The sequence below is a fragment of the Nannospalax galili genome, unplaced genomic scaffold (genome assembly GCF_000622305.1).
Source record: "Nannospalax galili isolate Female #2095 unplaced genomic scaffold, S.galili_v1.0 scaffold410, whole genome shotgun sequence".
In the NCBI taxonomy this organism is placed as follows: Eukaryota; Metazoa; Chordata; class Mammalia; order Rodentia; family Spalacidae; genus Nannospalax; species Nannospalax galili.
Genome location: NW_008329143.1, coordinates 251,637 through 271,609, shown reverse-complemented (window position 1 = coordinate 271,609; position 19,973 = coordinate 251,637). Strand labels below are relative to the sequence as shown.

Genomic DNA, 19,973 nt, shown 5'->3' with positions numbered 1-19,973 from the left:
CGTGGTGGACCAACAGAACCAGGTGGCTGAATGCAGGCTCGGAAGGTGAGCAGTGAATCCAGAAGGGCTCCTGAGTTTTGGTGCATGGGTGGTGGCATGAGTGGCCAGGACATGGGATAAACAGAAGGACTAAATAACTCAATTGAGACAAAGGTAGAGAGGCTGGATTCTTTAAAGTGGGGGAGATGGGTAGAGTAAAGGGGAGGATGAGGGGAAACTGAGCAAAGGGGGCCAAATAAGCTTCAGAACAGGCAGGGAGAGGGTCATGATGGAGCTTGTAGGAGTTAAGTCAAGACAGCCAGGGGCTGAGAAAAGTCAAAAGAAACCATTTCGACTTTAGTGATGTTCTTTTAGTGGGTAGTGGGGCAGAAAGCAGATGACACAAGACTAATGAACTACGTGGTAGATAAAGAGGGAAGTAAATATGATAACTGCTAACAGGTGGAGAAAGTCTGCATGGGGGATGCAGGATGCAAGTGAGCATAGGATGGAAGAAGCGTATGTACTTAGGGTAAGAAGAAGGGACCAAGCTGGGATTGAAAATGAGCAGGAGATAGACACTAGATGGACCAAGGATTCTACCTGATTATATTGACAAAAAGACCTTAACACTGAGCGGCGTTGTGTGGTAGGCTACTTGTGGGTGCCAAGTTGCAGAAGCTGTGGAGGGGGGTGACACTCGGGTGGTGTAATGATGTGAATGTATGAGAGTCAAGTTGGGTTTTTGATTGGGAAAGCCCTGTCACCACAGGAACTGGAAAGCCCTGTCACCACATGCAAACAACTAACACATTTGTTTGTCTACATCAAAATAAGTTGGTGCCTGGTGTGGTGATACACCTTTGTAATCCCAGCATTTTGGAGATAGAAAGAGGTTAGGAGTTCAAGATCATGCTCAGCTACTTGAAACATTTGAAACCAGCTTGGGCTACATGAGACCCTGTCTCAAAAAGGGAGAGAAGGGCACACACTGGAGAGATGGCTCAGTGGTTAAGAATCCTTTCTGGTCTTCCAGAGGACCTGAGTTCAGTTTCTAGCATCCGCATCAAGTGGCTTACAATCACATGTGCTCCAGCTCCGGGGGATCTGACACCCTCTTCTAGCCTCTGTGGGCACCCATATACACATTTCCACTAATTCACTAAAATGAAGAATACACAGAGAGGGAGGAGTGGCACCTACTTGGTATTTGCTAAGCCTTCTCGAAATACTCCTCTGGGATATGTATGTCTATACACCCATATGTATCTATAGAAAAGGTGATGGTGTAGACACCGAGAGAATAGGCTCTGTCCAAGAAAGAATACCCAAGATGTTTCCAAGGCAACCCTGAATGAGTCTGCAGCGAGACCCAGCATGTTGTTGGTACTGATGTCAATAAACACGGCAAGATTCTGGTCAAGAGATTTAATGTACAAATTGAGCATTTGAAATGAAATGATCAGAAAAATAAGGAGGGCAAAGAAAAGGGCACCTGGGCTCAACTGATGCACTAGCCAACGAACACAACAGATCAACAGAAAAGCCCATTTCCTGCAGGTCTGCAGGCCCAGTAGCTATAAAAGTCAAAAGGCTTCTTTCTGCCCTGTAAAAACGATGTAAGGGGGCCGTAGGGAGTGATGGCTCAGCAGTCAGGGACACTTGGGGTTCTTCCAAAGGACCCAAGTTCAATTCCTGGCTCCCACACTGGGTGACTCACAACCACCTGTAACTCTAGCTCCAGGATTGGACACTCTCTTCTGGCCTCCACAGGCACTCTTACACACATGTGCATACTCACACACGCATACACATTAATAAAATAAATCAGAAAAAAATAAGGCTGAGAAATAGCACAGTGGAGGAGCACTTGCCAAGCATGTGCAAAAAGTGATTTCTCGGTCAATCTTTAACTTCCAATACTTGTAGGAACCATACAGAAGTTATCTTAAAAAGAGATACCCAGAGATGCCAATACAGAGATATGACTTAGAACCCAGAAATTTTAAGTTTTAATAAGCGTCATAGCTAATTCTGATATTTGTTATGTTCTTTGAATAACTGATTTAGAATGGTCTCTTGGGATCTTTAAAAAAAAGGAATAAAGGGGCTGGAGAGATGGCTCGGCACTTGCTACTTTTGCAGAGGACTCAGGTTTGGTTCTCAGCACCTACATAGCAGCTACAACCATCCATAACTCCAGTTCCAGGGGATCCAATGCCTTCTGGGTTTTGCAGGTATTTTATTGCATGCACATGGTGCACTTACACACAGGCAAAACACTCATGTACATTAAACAAACAAGTAAATAAATAAAAATTTAAAAATAGAATTGAGCTAGGAATGTAGCTCAGTTGGTAGAGTATTTACCTAGCATGCAGGAAGCCCTGGGTTTGATCGTCAGTACGCACAGAGTACAGTAGTGCATACCTAATATCTACCCTTGGGAGGTGGAGGCAAGAGGATCACAAGTTGAAGGTCATCCTTGGCTACACAGCAAATTCCAGGCCAGATAGCCTGAACTGGTACATGAGACCTTTCTTTCAAAACAAACAATTCTTACATTTACAGACAAATATTCCAGTCACACTCATCAAAGATTCTTCTTTTGCACCAGACGGACACTATTACAGAGTACCATAACTGGTCACACACAGACATTGTCTGCGAATTGCCCAAGTCTAGGTGGCACATCTACAATGCAACCTCTACACCTAAGGCTCACAAAACATAGAACAGGGGTAAAGAAGACCCTAATGAATCTCTCAGTTCTCATTAGTGAAGCCCCCTCATGTAGCAGAGGGCCGGGAGCACAAAAGGTCATAAATGGCCAAAGTGTAGAGACGAAGACTGTAGAATGCTGGTCCTTGGACAGGACTCCTATATTAAACTTCACCCACCCAGGGCTCAAGGACCATTGTAGGAGGGTGGAAAGATTGTAAGAGTCAGGGAGGAAGTGCATGACCATATGGAAATAAGAGTCCTACAAGCTCCTGGGAGCCTGCTCATATGAACTTACAGCAATGGTGTCAGCATGCACGGGACCCATGCAAACCAAAACAGTTTAAAACCCAGCGTAGAACTGGGGAAATGGACAGCTGACTCCAATCTTAGCTGAAGAAATATTGGCAACTAATTACTGCTGGGTGTGGAAGAGCTGATTTTCCTAAAGTGAGAGACTCTAGATGACTCTCTAGACGCTAGACCTCAGTAGATGAACTTACACTGAGGGACGTCTGGGAACACTAACTTGACACAATAGACCTTAAGACAAATGACAGAATGTATGAATTCCAGTGGGGGGAGGGCTATGGGAGGGTGTTAGTGGGGAATGGGGTATAAAGACAATTGAGATTGTTTGGGACGTTCTGTATGAAATACACAAAAATTCAATTAAAAAGGTTGAATAGTGAACAAACAAACAAAAATAAACAAGGAATTGAATCAATCAACAGTCAGCACCCCCTTTTGGATGAGTCCCCAGGCACGTGACAAATACTTATCACCTACAAGTTTTTGCTGCTGAGTGGAGAAGCCTAGTTTTATGAACTCAACTGTTTTAATTAATTAAAAATTTATTTTGTTTTTTAAATTGAAATTTTGCAATTTTCATAAATATAGTTTAATGATATTGAGTTTTTACATTGGGGTGTGTGTGTACCATCACACATGTTGAGGTCAGAGGATAACTTTCAAGAGTAAGTTTTTTCCTTGCACCATGTGGGGCCTGGGGATTGAACTCAGGTTGTCAGGCCTGGTGGCAAGTGCCTTTACCCACTGAGCCGTCTCACCAGTTCTGAACTCAAGTCTTGCTAAGTTTTCTTGGAAAGGATAGAAACAAATATAAGAAGAGAAGCTCATGGCCAGTGCTTTGGATTTTGGGGGCTTAGTTAACAGGGTCTCACTGAAACAGGATTGGAGAGGGTGGGGGCCCTGGGGATCCTTGCTGTGGGCTTGAAGCCACTTTATACATTTGCAAGAGTCAGTTAGTTGTCAAACTTAAAAAAAAAAAAACCAAATAAACTGGTAGCTAAATAGAAAAATCACTAAAAATCTCATTGTAGGGCCCTGAGGCCATCTAATTCAGTGTTGGAACACTTACTTGGATTCATCCTGAACACTGGAAACAAAACAAAATCCTTTACAATTAAAAAGGATTATTCATTATATATTTCATTCTAATTATTTTACTACATTTTGCGATCATGGATGCTGATTTCTGTTTTATTTTGTTTTGTTTTTTGGTTGAGGTAGAGACTCTTGTAGCCAAGGATGGCTTTGAACTCTTGATCCTCCTGCCGCTACCTCCCAAGTGCTGGGATTAAAGGTGTGTGCCACCACACTCAGCTCCACGGTTTTTAAAATTTAAAAAAAAAAATTTATTTAAATTTTTTGTGAGGCAGTGTCTTACTGTGTGACCCAAATTGACCTTAAACTCATGAGCAATCCTCCTGCCTCCACCTCCCAAGGGTTGGGATTATAGGTGTCAGCTACCAAGCCCAGATTCATGTGTACCCTTGAGGCTATTTCATTCTGCCTCTGTGGAAATGTTTCATAATACCTGCGTCTCTTGACTTCTGCTGTTAGCTTGGAGTCAGCTCTGGGATATTTACACCAAAGAAATTAGTGTAAATGGCTACAAATCAATGGTGCTTAAAGACGTCAGGAGTGACGGTGGGGAAAACCCAGCACTCTGAGGCAGGAGCTCCCTGAAGGGCAGATTTCTGTACAGGTAGTGTGGGCAGGGCAAAGCGCGGGCGGAGGTGTGCCAGCTTGACCCAGCCTTGGCCCAGACAAAACTCTTGCCTGGATAGTAGCAGATCAAACCAGAAGTGATTTGGGGGAAGGTTCCCAATTCTATTCTGAAATGAGAATCAAACAGTCCTCCTGTTAAAAGGCGAAGCCGGCCAATGGCGCCATCTAGTGTCAGAAACAGATTGCCGCCCATGAGGAACGCGTGATTCCTCCCGTGGGCTCTGGAAACACCGACTTCCACAGCCGCTTCCTTCTGCCCTCGTTCCTTGTTTTCTTTCCACGTTTCCATTTCGCTACTTTCAGAGTCAATTTTTTTTTTTTTTTTTTGCCTTTTTGAGATAGGGTCTCCCTGTAGTCCCACCTGGCCCGGAACTCGCTATGTAGACCAGGCTGGCCTCCAACTCACAGAGATCCACCTCCCTCTGCCTCCTGAATGCTGGGACTAAAGGCGTGTGCCACCACGCCTGGCCCAGGAGTCAACTTTTTAATCTAGTCCTCCAACAAAATAGTTCTTTTTAAAGAGAACTCAGGTCACAGTTATAATGTCAACGGCTGGATGGGAAGTGCAAAGTAGCCCTTGTCTATATTATACAGTTTGGAATGAACTTCTGAGTTTTCTCATATGGGCCACGTAAGTATTTCTCTAACCTTCCCAGCTTGCCCTGTATTCTTCCCATTTCCTGAGAAAGGTCAGGTGAAGTATGTTTTTAATGTTGATGTTTAACAAACACCTCTTCATTCTGTTTTGCAGATAAACTGGTAGAAGGGCTGCACACAGCTCCCCAGTGATAGGGTATTTCCTTTTTACATCAGGGCCTGTTGTTCATTTGAAGTGAAGTAATTGTGCGTGGTTGAACTCTCAGAAGCCTCTTCTAGAAGCTGGAGTAAAATTCTAAGTCTCTAATTCCTCCTAGAAAGGTTTATTTTTAATTTTTTTGATTTATTTTTATTTCATATGTAGTATATTGCCCGCGTGTATGTAAGTGTACCCATGTTGTACAATGCCCACGGAGGTCAGAACAGTCTACACTGCGACACTGCTGGCTGCCTATTTTCTTTAGAAATCGAAGATCCCATTAGGAAGACAGAAGTCAATTTTGCCCACATGGGGGTCAAACTAAGAGAGGAAGGATGAGGCCTAGACAGTCCTCTTATACTAAACACACATTTCAGTTCATCAAAATCGGGGAGTAAATGCTCAAAGCCCTCTCCTAGTCCACCCAACCCTGGGAAAGCTTCTGAAGTTCAGCCTATGCTGCTAGAGGCAGACCTGAGCCCCACAGGCCTCAGTTCAAGCACACACTTACCTTTCACCTGTACGTGAAGGGGCCACTCCTTCGGTGACTCCCGAACCTTCCCGTTGCCTAAAGCCTCAGGACCATGGCATCCCTGTTCTTTTCCCCAGACCTGTGTTCTGCCAATTCTCTGGGAAAAAAGTCAAAGGTCCAGCTTCCCTTTCTGTGATCATGTTCTCAACATGGCAACTACAGGTCAAATCAACACTGAGATTTGGGGTCTACCTCAAGTCAACTTTTTTGTTAGCATGTATTACACACAATGGCTTCATGATTTTCACACATATATAATGCATTTTGGTCATATTGACCCACTGCCCTCTCCTGTCCCCCTCTTGTTGATCCCCTACCTCTCCCCAAGCAGACCTATTTTCATGTCTTCTTTGTGACCCAATGGGTTTACTTAGTTGGTTACAGGAGCAAGGACAACTTAACAGTGCCCCCACCCCACTGCCTGCAGATCTTCAGCGAGGGGTGGGGCCTCATGACCCCTTCCCCATCTCAAATTTTAAACTATGTATCATACATTTCTTTTATCCAGTTTGTGAAAACCATTTGAATTCTAGATAGGAAAAAAAAAAAAACCCTGTTCTTTCCATTTTACCTTTTTATCTCAGATCACAATGAACTTCAATGACCCAATAGAGGTTCAAATTGGTTCAGTTTACATTCAAAAATTTTATTTTATACATGGGTGTTTTGCCTGCATATAAGTGCACCCATGTTGTGCAACACCCACAGAGGCCAGAAGACAGCATCAGATCCCCTGGAACTGGAGTTACAGATGGCTGTTAGCTGACCTGTGCTGGAACTGAACCCAGGTTCTGCGTTTTACATTTTACCTTACATCAACCCCCATGTTTCCACTAACTGGTCTGTTAACAGGCCAACAGATGATGCTTCTGATCATTTTGAGGCATTTTAACCTCATTATCTGGAATCTGGGATCCAACTGACTTTGTGTTATTTTGTAGCATTCTTAAGTTTTTGAATTTTTATATTTAACAATTATTTTATTATTTTATAATAAAATGAGTGCATTGCCTTGCATGTGTATAAATGAACTCATACAGTGCCCAGGTCAGAAGCCCTTAGATTCCCTAGGAACTGGAGTTAGCTGCCATGTGGGTGGTGGGAACCCAACCTGGGTCCTCTGCAAGAGCAGCCAGTGCTCAACTGCTGAACCACCTCTCCAGCCCCAAGTTTTTGAACATATCATCCACCTGGTACATTTGAGAACTCTCAAGGTTGTGATGTCCAAGAAAGGAAATAATATTGACTGTCCCATGTCACATGACTCAACCCTTGTTTAACTGGCCCCACTAGGAGCAATCATTTACTTTACGCACTCACTGGGAAACCATGCTCTGTTCTTACTAGCACCCCAGCTAATCTGTTGCCCAATAGTCTCAGGACCTGCTGCAATAGCAAATGGAAAACTGTTCTAGGGACTTCAGGGATGACCTACTTCCTAGGAGACCTGTGATACAACCTAGAGCCAGACTGAGCCTTCTTCATAGCAGGTAAGTTTAAGAAGATTCCAGGCAACTTCTGAAGATCATCCTGCTTTGCTTCTGAAAACACTGCCACTGTCAAAACCACCAGAACACAGACTTACAAACCAAGCCATTTAATTGTATCTTTCAAGGTGAACAAAACATGGACCTGGACCCCCAGCGTTAAGAATGCTAGAGTTCCAGGTTGGAAACCGTGATGTGGTTTGAAGAGTCCAGAAGGGTCAGAGCTCAAAGTGTTGGGAGACAGAGTGTACAGGATCCACGCACTCCATTTAGCAATTCTGCCAATTAGCACAAACAGACCCCATGGATGTTTTAAGGCGGAGAAAAAACCAACTCCTGGTTTTAGGGATGGAAGAATGAAGAATACCAGACGTTATGTGGATTCTCTTCAGGCCTCTCATAGGATCAGATGCCTACACTATGGCGCTCCCCAACTCACAGCAGCTGAAGCTGCTGGTAGGTTTGAGATCAGTCCCTCTGTCCATCCATTTATACATAATGCCACAGCAAGTGACCAGAGGCAGAGCGCTCTCATCAGGACAGCTCTTTAAGAAGCGCTGAGTGATAAAGAACCCTCTAGTGGCACACACTGAGTTAGTTTATAAGATTTTAATTTACAAATTAAGAAAGCTCAGGGTTACTTCTTCTCCTTCTTCTCTTCTTTCTTTGCATCGCCCTTCTCCTTCTCATCTTTTCTCTCCTTCTTGCTTTCTTCCTTTTCCTGTCCTTCCTTCTTCTCTGCGTCCCGGTTGGCGATCTTGTTGTTGATGAGGTTGTGCAGGGCGACCACGGAGCGGATCAGTGAGGCCAGGTACACCACCACCATCTGGTCATTGGTTTTCAGGTAAAAGGCCTTGACGAACTCCTGCAGGCTGACGTCTGGCAGCAGGTTGAAGACGTCCTGCAGCTGGTAGATGATCTGGTGGTTGATGGGCAGCTTGCCGGTGGCCACCTTCTCCAGGTAGCTCCTGATATCCAGAAGCTTGGAGTTCAGTCCCTTCAAACCATGGACCTGGTTTGTGATCCGCTGGGAGAGAGTTCCCACCGTAGTGTCCTTGATGTCCCTGGAATAACCACAAGGAAGGCTATGTCGCTGGAAAGTTTCTCACAGTCTAAGAAAACTAGGGAGGGACAAACTTTCAAAAGAAAACTAGATGTCTCTATTTGATAAAGGTAAGTATAAATTACCTTAGTTTTGCTGTCATGGGAGGGGATAATCAGTATTTTTAAAAAAATTTTTAAATATTTTATTATTTTTATTTTATGTGTATAGCATATTGCCTGCATATATGTAAGTGCACCCGTGCTGTGCAATGCCGCGCGGGTCAGAAGAGGGCATTGGATTCCCCTGGAACTGGAGTTAAGGATGGTTCGTAGCCACCATGTGGGGGCTGGGAATTGAACCCAGGTCTTCTGCAAGAGCAGTCAGTGCTCTTAACCACTGAGCTATTTCTCCAGCCTGAATTTTATCTTTTTTATGACAAGGCATTTTCCAAAAAATGACAATACTACAGAGCTAAAATGAAACTACTTACACTTAAAAAGTCAATTTTTTGGTCAGTAGTTCAGATCTGACAACAACTTTGTGGGTAGCACTGTTTAGAGTGCTCTAGAGCCTGACATGTGGCTCACTCCTATAATCCCAGCAATGAGTGCTTCTCCTCGACTTCCCTGTCTATAAAGGATGGCAATCCTCTATCCATTTTGCTACAGTGTTATAAGAAACTTAATTTAGTCAGGAGTGATTTCAGAACTGGAGGGACTTTAGTGATTGGTGAACACTGAATTTTTTCAAGTTTGGACCATACAAAAATCTCATCCCAAGATGAAGATTCTTCACAGAAAACTCCATTCATTGGAGAGCACAGGCCTGCATGTCATACACCTCCTGTATTCTGTCATGGTTAACATTATGGTTTCTGTTCAAAGTGTGCTATCTGTGAAGTCACACATTGTAACCCAGGACACCCATTTAGAGATGTTCAATGACCTCAACCTCTAAGAAATCAAAAGTTGGGCGTGGCAGCTCATGCCTTTAATCCCAGATTGTGGGAGGCTGAGGTTGAAGGATTGTGAGTTTGTGGCCAAGGTGGACTATACAGGTATACCCAGACTTTAAAAAAACGAATGATGGTGCACACCTTTAATCCCCAGCTGGGAGGCGGAGGCAGGCAGAGCTCTGTGAGTTTGAGGCCAACCTGGTCTACACAGTGAGTTCCAGGCGAGTTGGGGTGACAGGGAGACCCTGTCACAAACCAACCAAACCAAAAAATCCCCACAAACGAGAGAGCGAGAGCGAACATAAAGGCTCAGAAAGGGACCATGATCTGTCTACAAGAGGTTCATGAGTGGCTGGCCAGGGCCAGAATGAGATGAGACAAATCTAACATGGACCCTTCCTCATACCTTGTAACCTCCCCCTGCAGCTCACTCTGGTTCTGTACAAAGGGCTCACCTTAGCAAGTGTTCCACTCCAACTTCCTCAGCTTCCTCTGCTCCGATTTCACTGGTCACATGCTCAAAAGTTTTTGATGTTGGTGTTCCATCCTGGGAAAATAATATAACTATGGTTATTTACTTTCAGGAAGTCACCGGCACGCTTCCCCTTTCACACCTTGAATCTTCTGCTGCTAGTCAGCAAATTTCATGGCTGTATGACAGAGATTTCCATGGCAACAATGGGTCAGGTTTGTTTTGAAATATAAATCTTCAAAGCTGAAAAATTCTTTTGGGACATTATTGTTAGCTTGTTTGTATATTGTGAACCTATTGTTTGTATGTTGTGACCACTAAGTTGTTCTCTGAAGAACTTCTTCTTGTCAAGGAAAACTGATATTCCAATCAAGCCCACAACTTGGGGTTGGATGCTCAGGGAAGGCTTGGGTGGGATAAGAGTATATAGCTAAATCAGGCATGGTGGCACACACTTTTAATCTCAGTACTTGGGAAGCAGAGGCAGGTGGATCTGGTCTACATAGTGAGTTTCAGGCCAGCTAAAGGTATAGGAAGACTCTCTCAAAAACAAACAAAAACAACAACAACAACAAAAAAACCCCAAAACAAAAACACCCAAAAAGTATATAGGTATTTCTAGAATGGAAAAAATTAAAAAATACTCGCATATGAGACACTCGTGCAGCAAATATAACCACCATTGTCCCTTGGATCAAATGACACCAAGAGACCCAAATGCAATGCAACAGAGCGATCTGAACACAAGCATTTCCTGGGGGATTTGGTTCACACATCATCTTGTGATTTCCTGATGGGACTTGGGAGACATTTCTCTGACCTAGTGCTGGGAAAAGGCTGTGCACTTCCTTCTGGTGGATTTGTATTTAAGACTGCCTGATTTTGCCAGTATGTGCTAAGCAAGCTGCAGGGTCCTGGACAAGTCACTACAGTTACATTATGTGCTGTAAACGTGGACAGTTATTTTATTCAGCAAAGAGTGAATCTTCCAAGAGGCATTCTAGTCTTTGTGCAAGGCTCTGGTCATGCTAACATCCAATCTCCAAGACCATCATGGCAAATCTTTCCAGGTATGAATTCTTTTCTAGCTTCATCTTCTCACACAACCCTTATGTTCTGTTTACCTTCCACTAAAAAAAACAAAAAAAACCCCAAAAAACCACCTTCTTCCTTAGTGTGTGAGTATGAACAGTCCCAAATTCATTTTCTAAAGAGGCAGGTTGAACAGTAACTTAAAAACAAACAAAAAAACCACCACCAACAAAAACAACTGGATTGAGACCAGGGATGAAAGCTTTACTGCAACCAAACAATAAATTTGGATCTATGTGCTGTGGAGCTAGGAGAAAGTAGAAAAGGCTTAGTGGAAAGAATAGAGGCAGGAATGATTGTAGAACAGACTTCTAAAACTGGTGTGTGTTTGAGACAGGGTTTCACTATGTAGCCCTGGCTGCCTTCAAACTCAAAGAGATCTGCCTGCCTCTGCCTCTGCCTCAGGAGTGCTGGGATTAAAGGTGTGTGCCACCATGCCCAGACTAAATAGTTAAACAGTGGAAACATTATCAGAAGAGGAACAAATACCCAAGCTTGGCATTTCCTCTGCTCTGAAGGGCTCTGTGTAATCATCTGACCACTCTGGACTTCAATTTCTTTTGTGAAAGCAGAGTTTAGATTTCTTTGGTCTTTTTTATTTCTAAAAACTGACGATTCAAAACCTCAAGATCAATCTACTAGCAAAAATCAACCATCTCTTTAAAAGATGAAGGATTTAGCTGGGCATGGTGGTGCATGCCTGTAGTCCCAGCACTTGGGAGGCAGAGGCAGGCAGATCTCTGTGAGTTCAAGGCCAGCCTGGTCTACATAGTGAGTTCCAGGACAGCTGGGGCTACAGGGAGACCCTGCTTCAAAAAGACAAAAAAACCCAACAACAACAACAAAAAAGATGAAGGACTTGTGGACTTGAACATGGAAAAGGAATTTGCTAATTCAATCCCCCGGCTCAAAGTGAGACGACTTACATCATGAACCTCTTCCACTGAAATGTAGGCTTCCGTGGGCAGCCCCAGGTCCTTTGGCTTCACATCAATAATGACCAGTACCTGAGAGAGAAACACAGCTTAGCGAGCTTCCCCTGTGACACAAGGCACCACCTGTCTTTCTTCTGATTACTCAACTATTTTATTTATTCAGTTACAAACAAGCCAGAATGTTCAGTTCAACAAAACCCAGTTCATATTTCAAACTATCCCATGCTCTGTTCTGTTCTGCAGTGTGGCCACTAAGTCATGAAAACCAGATGTGTCCCCACCTCTGCCACTTCCCAGACCTCACTAGTCTTTTTTATTTTCTGAGACATGGTCTCACTATGTAGCCCTGGCTGGCATGGAACTCTTATGTAGACCAAGCTGGCTTGATCTCACAGAGAGCTGCCTGTCTCTGCCTCCTGGGACTAAAGATGTACGCCAACACACCTGGTCTTCTTAACTATTCTCAACTTCAATTTCCTCATTCATAAAGACAACATGTAGTTACTGAGAGGATGAGGTCAATTCTACTGTTGGTACTCAGCAGCATTAAGTGTTACTAATATACTAGGTTACAGTGCACTCCACAGATAGCTATACATTATTAATGCAATGCGCTTAGAAAAAAAAGTAATGAACTGAACTGCTGTCCAAATCCTTCTGAGGAGTTCCTGAATTAGCTGGCAAAGGTATCGCTGAAGAGTTCTGAGAATGAGCACTTACTGAGTTAGGACAGTATCTCTTCATGAGCTCATTGATGGCGATGTCATTTTTGTGCAGTTTAGGGCCTGTGTGGTACCATCCAACTATTCTTTCTCTGGCTGGGAAGGCAAAACTTATAGGTTTGAGTTATTTTCATAAAGATCTATACAACTGGCTTAAGAAGAGTAAGAATTTCAGTAGCTATGCTTGCTTTCTACCTTTTTGAAAATTCTAGACCAAAAACACCTTGATATATTTGTGTACCCTAAAACCCCCAATCAGAATTCTGTGAAGACAAACAGTATATGATGCAGAGACATCTATATCTCAGACTTGTTTAGAGAGTCACACATGAAGTAACTAGAGAACATTTCTAAGGCAATATAGTTGCCATCAAGATGGCGCTGCGGTGTGGGAATGAGGATTCCCAAAGCAAGTGGGGCTGCCATATGACATAAGAAAATAACGCAGGGACATGGAAAAAGATGTTCCCTGCTGACACTGAAGCTCTAGGGCTGGTGGATTGTCCTGGACAGCTTTCTCCTTGTAGCTGCAATCAGAGGGCCGGCCCCACCCTCCAGTCTAGCTGGTCTACCTGGCCTTAAGTTGCTACTATACTTTTCATCTAGTCTTCCTCAATCCTTTATCACCACCAATCTAAGACTAGCTAAGTGAAAGAATCCTTAACAGTAAAGGAAAACAGGTTAAAAACCAATAAGGCACCGATAGCATACTAGAACTTACAAACTCAAGTCTTACCATTGACCTTCTTAAACATCCCATACATGTTTTCCAAGTAATCATGGTCTAAAAACCAGACAGAATCATCTTTGTCATCTTCATCAAAAGGGACTAGAGAGAGAGAGAGAGAGAGAGAGAGAGAAAGCAAAAACAATTTAGCTTAGGATGCTAGATGGAATCGAAGCTCAAGTCACAGAACTTCCTAAGCCACATCTGATTCACTTTTCCATGAACTGTCCTATAGTACTGTTGCCCTCATTAAAAACTAAGAGCACTTGGGCTTCCAGGTTCTCTTAAAGCTTTAGAACTTAGCATTATGGGGGCAGAACCTTTAAAAAGGACACATACTCTGTAGTTTGCCAAAGACCCAGTTCCTTCTAACATTCCTCACTTGGCAAATCACATTACTGCCTGTCCTTTTAGACAGTGGAGTTGGTGACCAGAAACCAGGCCTTCCATTGCTGCTTTGACATACAGGTAACATACAGAGCATAAATGTAAAGTTCTGGTAGAGTCACAGTATAGGTCCCCATGCTGCTTCTTGTTCCACTCATAGCCAGGGTTTAAGTACTTAGTGTGGGACCTGAGGAGCTACCCTGATGGTCCGTCTGTACTATTGGAACGCAGCTACACTTGTTTGTTTGCACAGCAGTTCCTGTATTACAACGGCAGAGATGAGTCACCAGAGTGGAGATGATGGCCTACAAGTTACAATATTCACTCTCTGATCTAGTGTGTAGTCATCAGTTTTCCCATAGGCCAACAGTTCTGAAATAGGATCTTTGGGTTTTAATTAAAAAAAAAATACTAATTTTTTAAGTGAACCGACATTCTAACCATGCTCAGAAAAATCTAAAGCTTATATTTTACCTGCAAAACTGTTGGACACATCAAGTACTTTCTTTTGCCATGACCCCAACAGGACACCAACAACTCTCTTCTGGTTGCCAACCTTGCCAATTCTGAATGAAAAAGATGGGCGGTCAGTCAGATACATGGACCCAACAATTATTCAGTGGCAAATGTCAACAGCACAGATACAATTTAGTTTATGTGAAAACTAATCCCAATTAACAAACAACAGGTGACTTCATGGCATTAGAGATCATTCAAGAAATCTGAACACACACTGGAAGCTTTACTTTCCACAGACTGCAAATACATGCTTGGGGAGCATTCAAAGTTATCTTTCTTTGGCAGCTTTTATTTTATTTTTTTTCTTTACGCTTTCCCTATTTTCTCTACACTGAAATCTTTCCTGGGATAGAGACGCTAGAGTAGTACCAATTTTACGGCATGGTTTTCAGGACACCAAGTCCTCTCTAGAACATTGGTTCCATGCCTACATGCTCCAGGAGATGTACTTTATTCTCTGTCTAGGGGCTTAGCAGGTGATTACCACAGAGGCATGACGGTGCCATTTGCAGACTCTTTGGCTCATTAGAAGTTAGACATCTGCTGCTAACCATACAGAGAGAAGGGATGAATGAGGAAGATTTTACCATAGAATTTCTATCCCCATCTCAAATTTCCTGTGATTTTCTGCTATAGAGCTACAAGTGTTAACACTCTTTAAAGAATTATTTTTAACCATCTCCAAATGGTAGACATAGAAATAATTCAATTCTCTGCTAAGAAAATTGAACTATAACTCCTTAACAGTTCCACATTTCACATCAGTTTAACTGTAGTGTTTGGCTTCACATGCAAATCACCTTAGTAAATTTGGGGTACAGAGTGAATGAAAGTAAGGAATCTGTATTGTTTGTGGTTGATCCCCTCCCCCTTTATTAAGCCGCAAATACTTCAAACACCTTTTCCACATCAAAGAAAACTTCATGGGCTTTTCTTTTGGTTTACAAAGTCCACTTGTGCTTTTTAAAGCTCTCCATTTGTTCCTGCCCGCAGCGTCTGTCTTCCCCCACTCTGCTCTTACCAAAAGTTTGAATAAAACTAAAACAGTGCCACCCCATCAGGACCTCCACTGTATCTTGGAAGGAACTTCTATCTACAGTACAGCAGAAAAGCCCACTGTACATGGGCTGTTAGACTGAGGTGCCTACAAGCCTATACTACGGATCATAAACTTCAGCCCTGAGTCTCTCTGTGGCTTTGGTTGAGTTAGGTGAACAATGCCTCGTTTGCAACAGGCACTCAGCCACCAAATCTTTACAGCACAGATTCTCAACTGGGTCTTCACATTTGTTAACCCAACTAATTATCTTTCAAACACGTGGAACAGGTCTAGCAGGACCAACGGCTGGAAAGGGCAAAGCCGGCAGAGCCAGCGGGGTCCCAGGCGAGGTGTGGGATGTGCTCTCACTTTATTCATCAATGCCTGTCTCACTATGAGAAGGAAAGAAACCTGTCACCTTCCTCACATGTTCAAGGCGCCATCAAACCAGATCCCCCCTTAGAAACTCGGTGGGTAAAACCGCCGCCCACCAGGGAAGCCGTTCACCCAGGCAAGAATTTCGGTGACAGCTTTCACAGGCCCGGACACGCGAGACGCCAGCGCAGCCCGACAACGAGCCGCTACGGGGAAAGGCGCGGCCGGGCCGGTGGCACCGTGCAGATCTCGGCAAAGCACAAGACGGCCGAGCCCCGGGAGCTGCAATGCTGTCACCCAACTCCGAGCCCCGCGGCGGCTCTGCGGCCTTCCCGCCACCCCACCCGCGTCCCCGGCCCGCGCGCCGTCCCCGTGACTCAGCAGCCCCGGAGCCGCCAGGCAGGTCCGCGCCGCTGCTCACCGGTTGAAATGATCCACTACACTGAGCAGCACCAGCGGGTGGACCACCACCTTCTGCACCGCCAGCTCCGGCATCGCGACACAGCCCACCCGCCAGCCCCGGCTCACAACGCCCCGCAAAACCGGCCACCACAGCGACACAAGCCGCTCCTCCAGGCCCAGGACCACCCCTTCCGGTTTGGCGGCCGCCGCCGTACTATCGTCTTCCGCTCCCAGAGAGCTCTGCGCGGCGCGCCCACACGGTCGCCTGGGTCGCCATCTTGAGAAAGGGAAAGGGCTGGAGCTAGGCGCCTAGCATCCAGCGCCAACCTTTCCTTGGGACTTCAAAGCTGAAGGGGCGATGGGAACTGATGAAGCTAGACTTGGTGATGGGCCTGCCCCGGCTTTTCACCTCAGTTGGTTTCATAATCATGTCTCCCCTTTGTAAAGTAAAGAAAAAAACACGCAGAAAAACAAATAGTAAGTTAAGACTTCTACCAACTCAAATAGTAACACCATATATTTATGCTTCAAGTGAGCACTCTGAGGATTTCTTAGAGGTGTCTATTTTACTTACTTTTTAATTTTATTTTTAGAAAAAGATTTCATTTTTAGTGAAGGTGTATGCATGTGTGTAAGTGCACCATGTGTGTGCAATGCCTGCAGAGGCCAGAAGAAGATGTTGGATCCCCTGGTACTGGAGTGAAGGATGGTTGTTAGCCACCATGTGGGTACTGGGAACTGAATCCACGTCCACTGGAAGAGGAGTTAGTGCTCTTAACTGCTGAACCGTCTTTCCAGTCCCCTAATTTTATTATTTTAAAAACAGTATTTTAGCCGGGTGTGGTGGCGCACGCTTTTAATCCCAGCACTCGGGAGGCAGAGGCAGGCGGATCTCTGTGAGTTCAAGGCCAGCCTGGTCTACATAGTGAGTTCCAGGACAGCTGGAGCTACAGGGAGACCCTGACTCAAAACGACAAAAAAAAAAAAAACAAAAAACCAAAAAACCAAAACCAACCCCCCCCCCAAAAAAACCAAAACAACCCAAAAAAAAAAAAAAAAAAAACCCCAGGGTTTTATAGCTGGGTGTGGTGGTACATACTTTTAATTTCAACACTTGGCAGGCAGAGGCAGGCAGATCTTCCTGAGTTGCAGGCCAGCCTGGTCTACATAGTTTCAGGCTAGCTGGGGCTACATAGAGAGACCCTATTGAAAAAAGACAAAAAAAGGTCTTATGTAGCACAGAGTGGTGTAGACCTTGCTATTTATCTAAGGATGACCTCCCAAGTGATGGGATTAGAGTCATGTGTTGCCACAGATGGATTATAGGAATTTTAAACCTCTCACTGCTCATGGCCAGGTATGGTCTCCAGAATTGACTTTAAACACCAGCTAGTGAGTTGCTCTGACCAGTGACACAATGCCGCGAGTGACACCAGCAGAAGCTTCTGAAATGCCTTTCCTTACACTGTTGTTTGTTCTTGGAATGCTTACTCTTGGAATTCTGAGCTATCACATAGAGAGGTCTCACTACTTGGCAGGAGAGACCACATGGACGACAGGAGGACTGTCCAGTCAGTCTCCCAGCTGTTGTAATCATTCCAGTTGAAGCATCAGAAATGTTGGAAAAATTCCAGACGATGGTCCAGCCCTCGCAGACACCAGGTGGAGCAGAAGGAACTGCCCAGTTGAGCACAGCCTAGCTTTTACAATCCTAGGAAAACAATCATGGCTGTTGCTTTAAGTCACTAGTTTGGGGTGGTTTTTAATACAGAATAGAAAATGAAAACACCACACAATTTGTGGAATGTCTTTGAGCCTAATATTATTGGCCAATATATCACCTGCCACTCTGCCTGTGGTGAAGTAAGTGTTGATTAAGCGGTAGTTCAGTCACTTTCTCCATGTTTCCTGCTGTTTCTCTCTCATTTCAGGGTTTTTAGTTTTGCCATGGAGCGGTCCTCAGCTCAAGACTGAAACTGGAGCTGAAGAGATGCTTAAAGAGAGGCAACATTTTGGAAACTCACATGAACATGGAGAAACTGGAGCAGCCTTGTGGTATAGGATAAATTCTTGATACCTTGGCCACCCTTCCCTGGAAGCTTTCTCCCTTTTATCCATGTCTGAGATGGTAATAGAAAAGAGGATGCTCTGTGATTCAAATCTAGAAATGAATTTTACTTTTCCTCTTTCCTGGCTGTGCTATGTTAAATAAACCTCAATCTCCTCCTTTGCAAACCAGGACTAGTAATAGTACTTGGCTTACAGGGGATGGTGAGATGCCCAAGCTTTCCCCAACAGAGACATTCGAGAGAGTGCAAGTTGAGCATCTCTAATCCAAAAATCCAAAACCTGAAATCAGAAATTCTCTCAAATATGAAACTTTTAAGCACTGATAAGTCAAAAATAAAAAATTTCACACCATGAAGGATTATTTCAAGCACATTATTATTTTTTAATTACTTTAAAAATTATTTTTATTTTATGAGTATGAGTGTTATACCTGCATGTATGTAAGTACACCCCTGTTGTGCAATGCCTGAGGGGGTCAGAAGAGGGCATTGGATCCCCTGGAACTGGAGTTATGGTCAGTTGTTGGCTGCTAGGTGGGTGCTGAGATTTGAACCCATGTCCTCTTCAAGAGCAGCCAGTGCTCTTAACCACTGAGCCATCTCTCCAGCCCCCATCTTAATATTTTTGACTTGACATGGATCAGTGACTGCTACTACTTCTAAGATAACAGAACTTTTAAATTAAAAAAAAAAAAAAACAACAACTGGGGGCTGGGGAGGTGACTCAGTCATTAAAGTGCTTGATACTAAGCATGAAGACTTGAGATTGAATGTCCAGGACCCATGTAAAAAGCCAGGCATAATAGTGGCTGTGTCTGTATTCCCAGTTCTGGAGGAGTAGAGACAGGCAGATTCCTTGAACTTGCTGGCCAGTCAGCTCAGCTCATCAGTGAATTCCTGGCTCAGTGAGAAGCACTGTCTTAAACAATAAAGTGGAGGGGGCTGGAGAGATGACTCAACGGTTAAGAACACTGGATGCTTTTGCAGAGGACCTGGGTTTGGTTCCCAGCACCCATATGGCAGCTAACAACCATCAGTAACCCCAGTTCCAGGGGATCTGATGCTTTCTTCTGGCCTCCATGGGCACTGCATGCATGTGTTGCTCTTACATACATGCAGACAAAACACACTACACACATAAAATCAAAATAAATAAAAATTAAAAAGGTGGAGGGTAATAAAGGATGACATCTGGTATAGATCTGTCCCCACATATGCACACACATATATGTGTACACATGCACATATGCACACACAAACATGCATTCATACATTACGTGCTCAAAAATTTATAAAAAAAAGAATTTTGTCAGCTCTCATTATGCACTGCGTTAAAGCATGCTTGCTGGTGTTCAGTGCCTGATTCAACGTGGGCCTTTTATATGGGGTTATTCCTCACAGGGGAGACCTGTCTATTACAGAAAAAGCCCGAGAGGATTTTCCCCTCTAATTTGTCATTAGAGATTTAGTGTATATTGAGTGATCAAAGACTGATTTAATTTTTCTATGTGTCAAAGAATGGGAGTCTAAAGGAAACATCTTTTTAACAAAACATATCAAGAGTGTAAAGAAGACCACTTGAAATAATAAAGAAGGTACTTTCCATGTCGGCCCCTGCTTTAAGGAAAAAAGGGAATGACTTTAAATAATCCCTTATATTGGAGCACTACTGGGGGCTGAATTCT

General features: G+C 43.9%; 1 protein-coding gene across 1 annotated transcript; it reads right to left on the bottom strand.

Moving 5' to 3' along the window:
• Positions 1–7,643: 7,643 nt before the first annotated feature.
• Psmd7 (proteasome 26S subunit, non-ATPase 7) lies at positions 7,644–16,424 on the bottom strand. The gene is made up of 7 exons (XM_008833698.2): positions 16,239–16,424; positions 14,359–14,450; positions 13,507–13,599; positions 12,769–12,866; positions 12,040–12,120; positions 10,005–10,096; positions 7,644–8,613 (listed from the first exon to the last, which is right to left on the bottom strand). The coding sequence occupies exons 1-7, from the start codon at positions 16,310–16,312 to the stop codon at positions 8,187–8,189; spliced, it is 957 nt and encodes a 318-aa protein (XP_008831920.1). The 5' UTR covers positions 16,313–16,424; the 3' UTR covers positions 7,644–8,186.
• Positions 16,425–19,973: the final 3,549 nt, after the last annotated feature.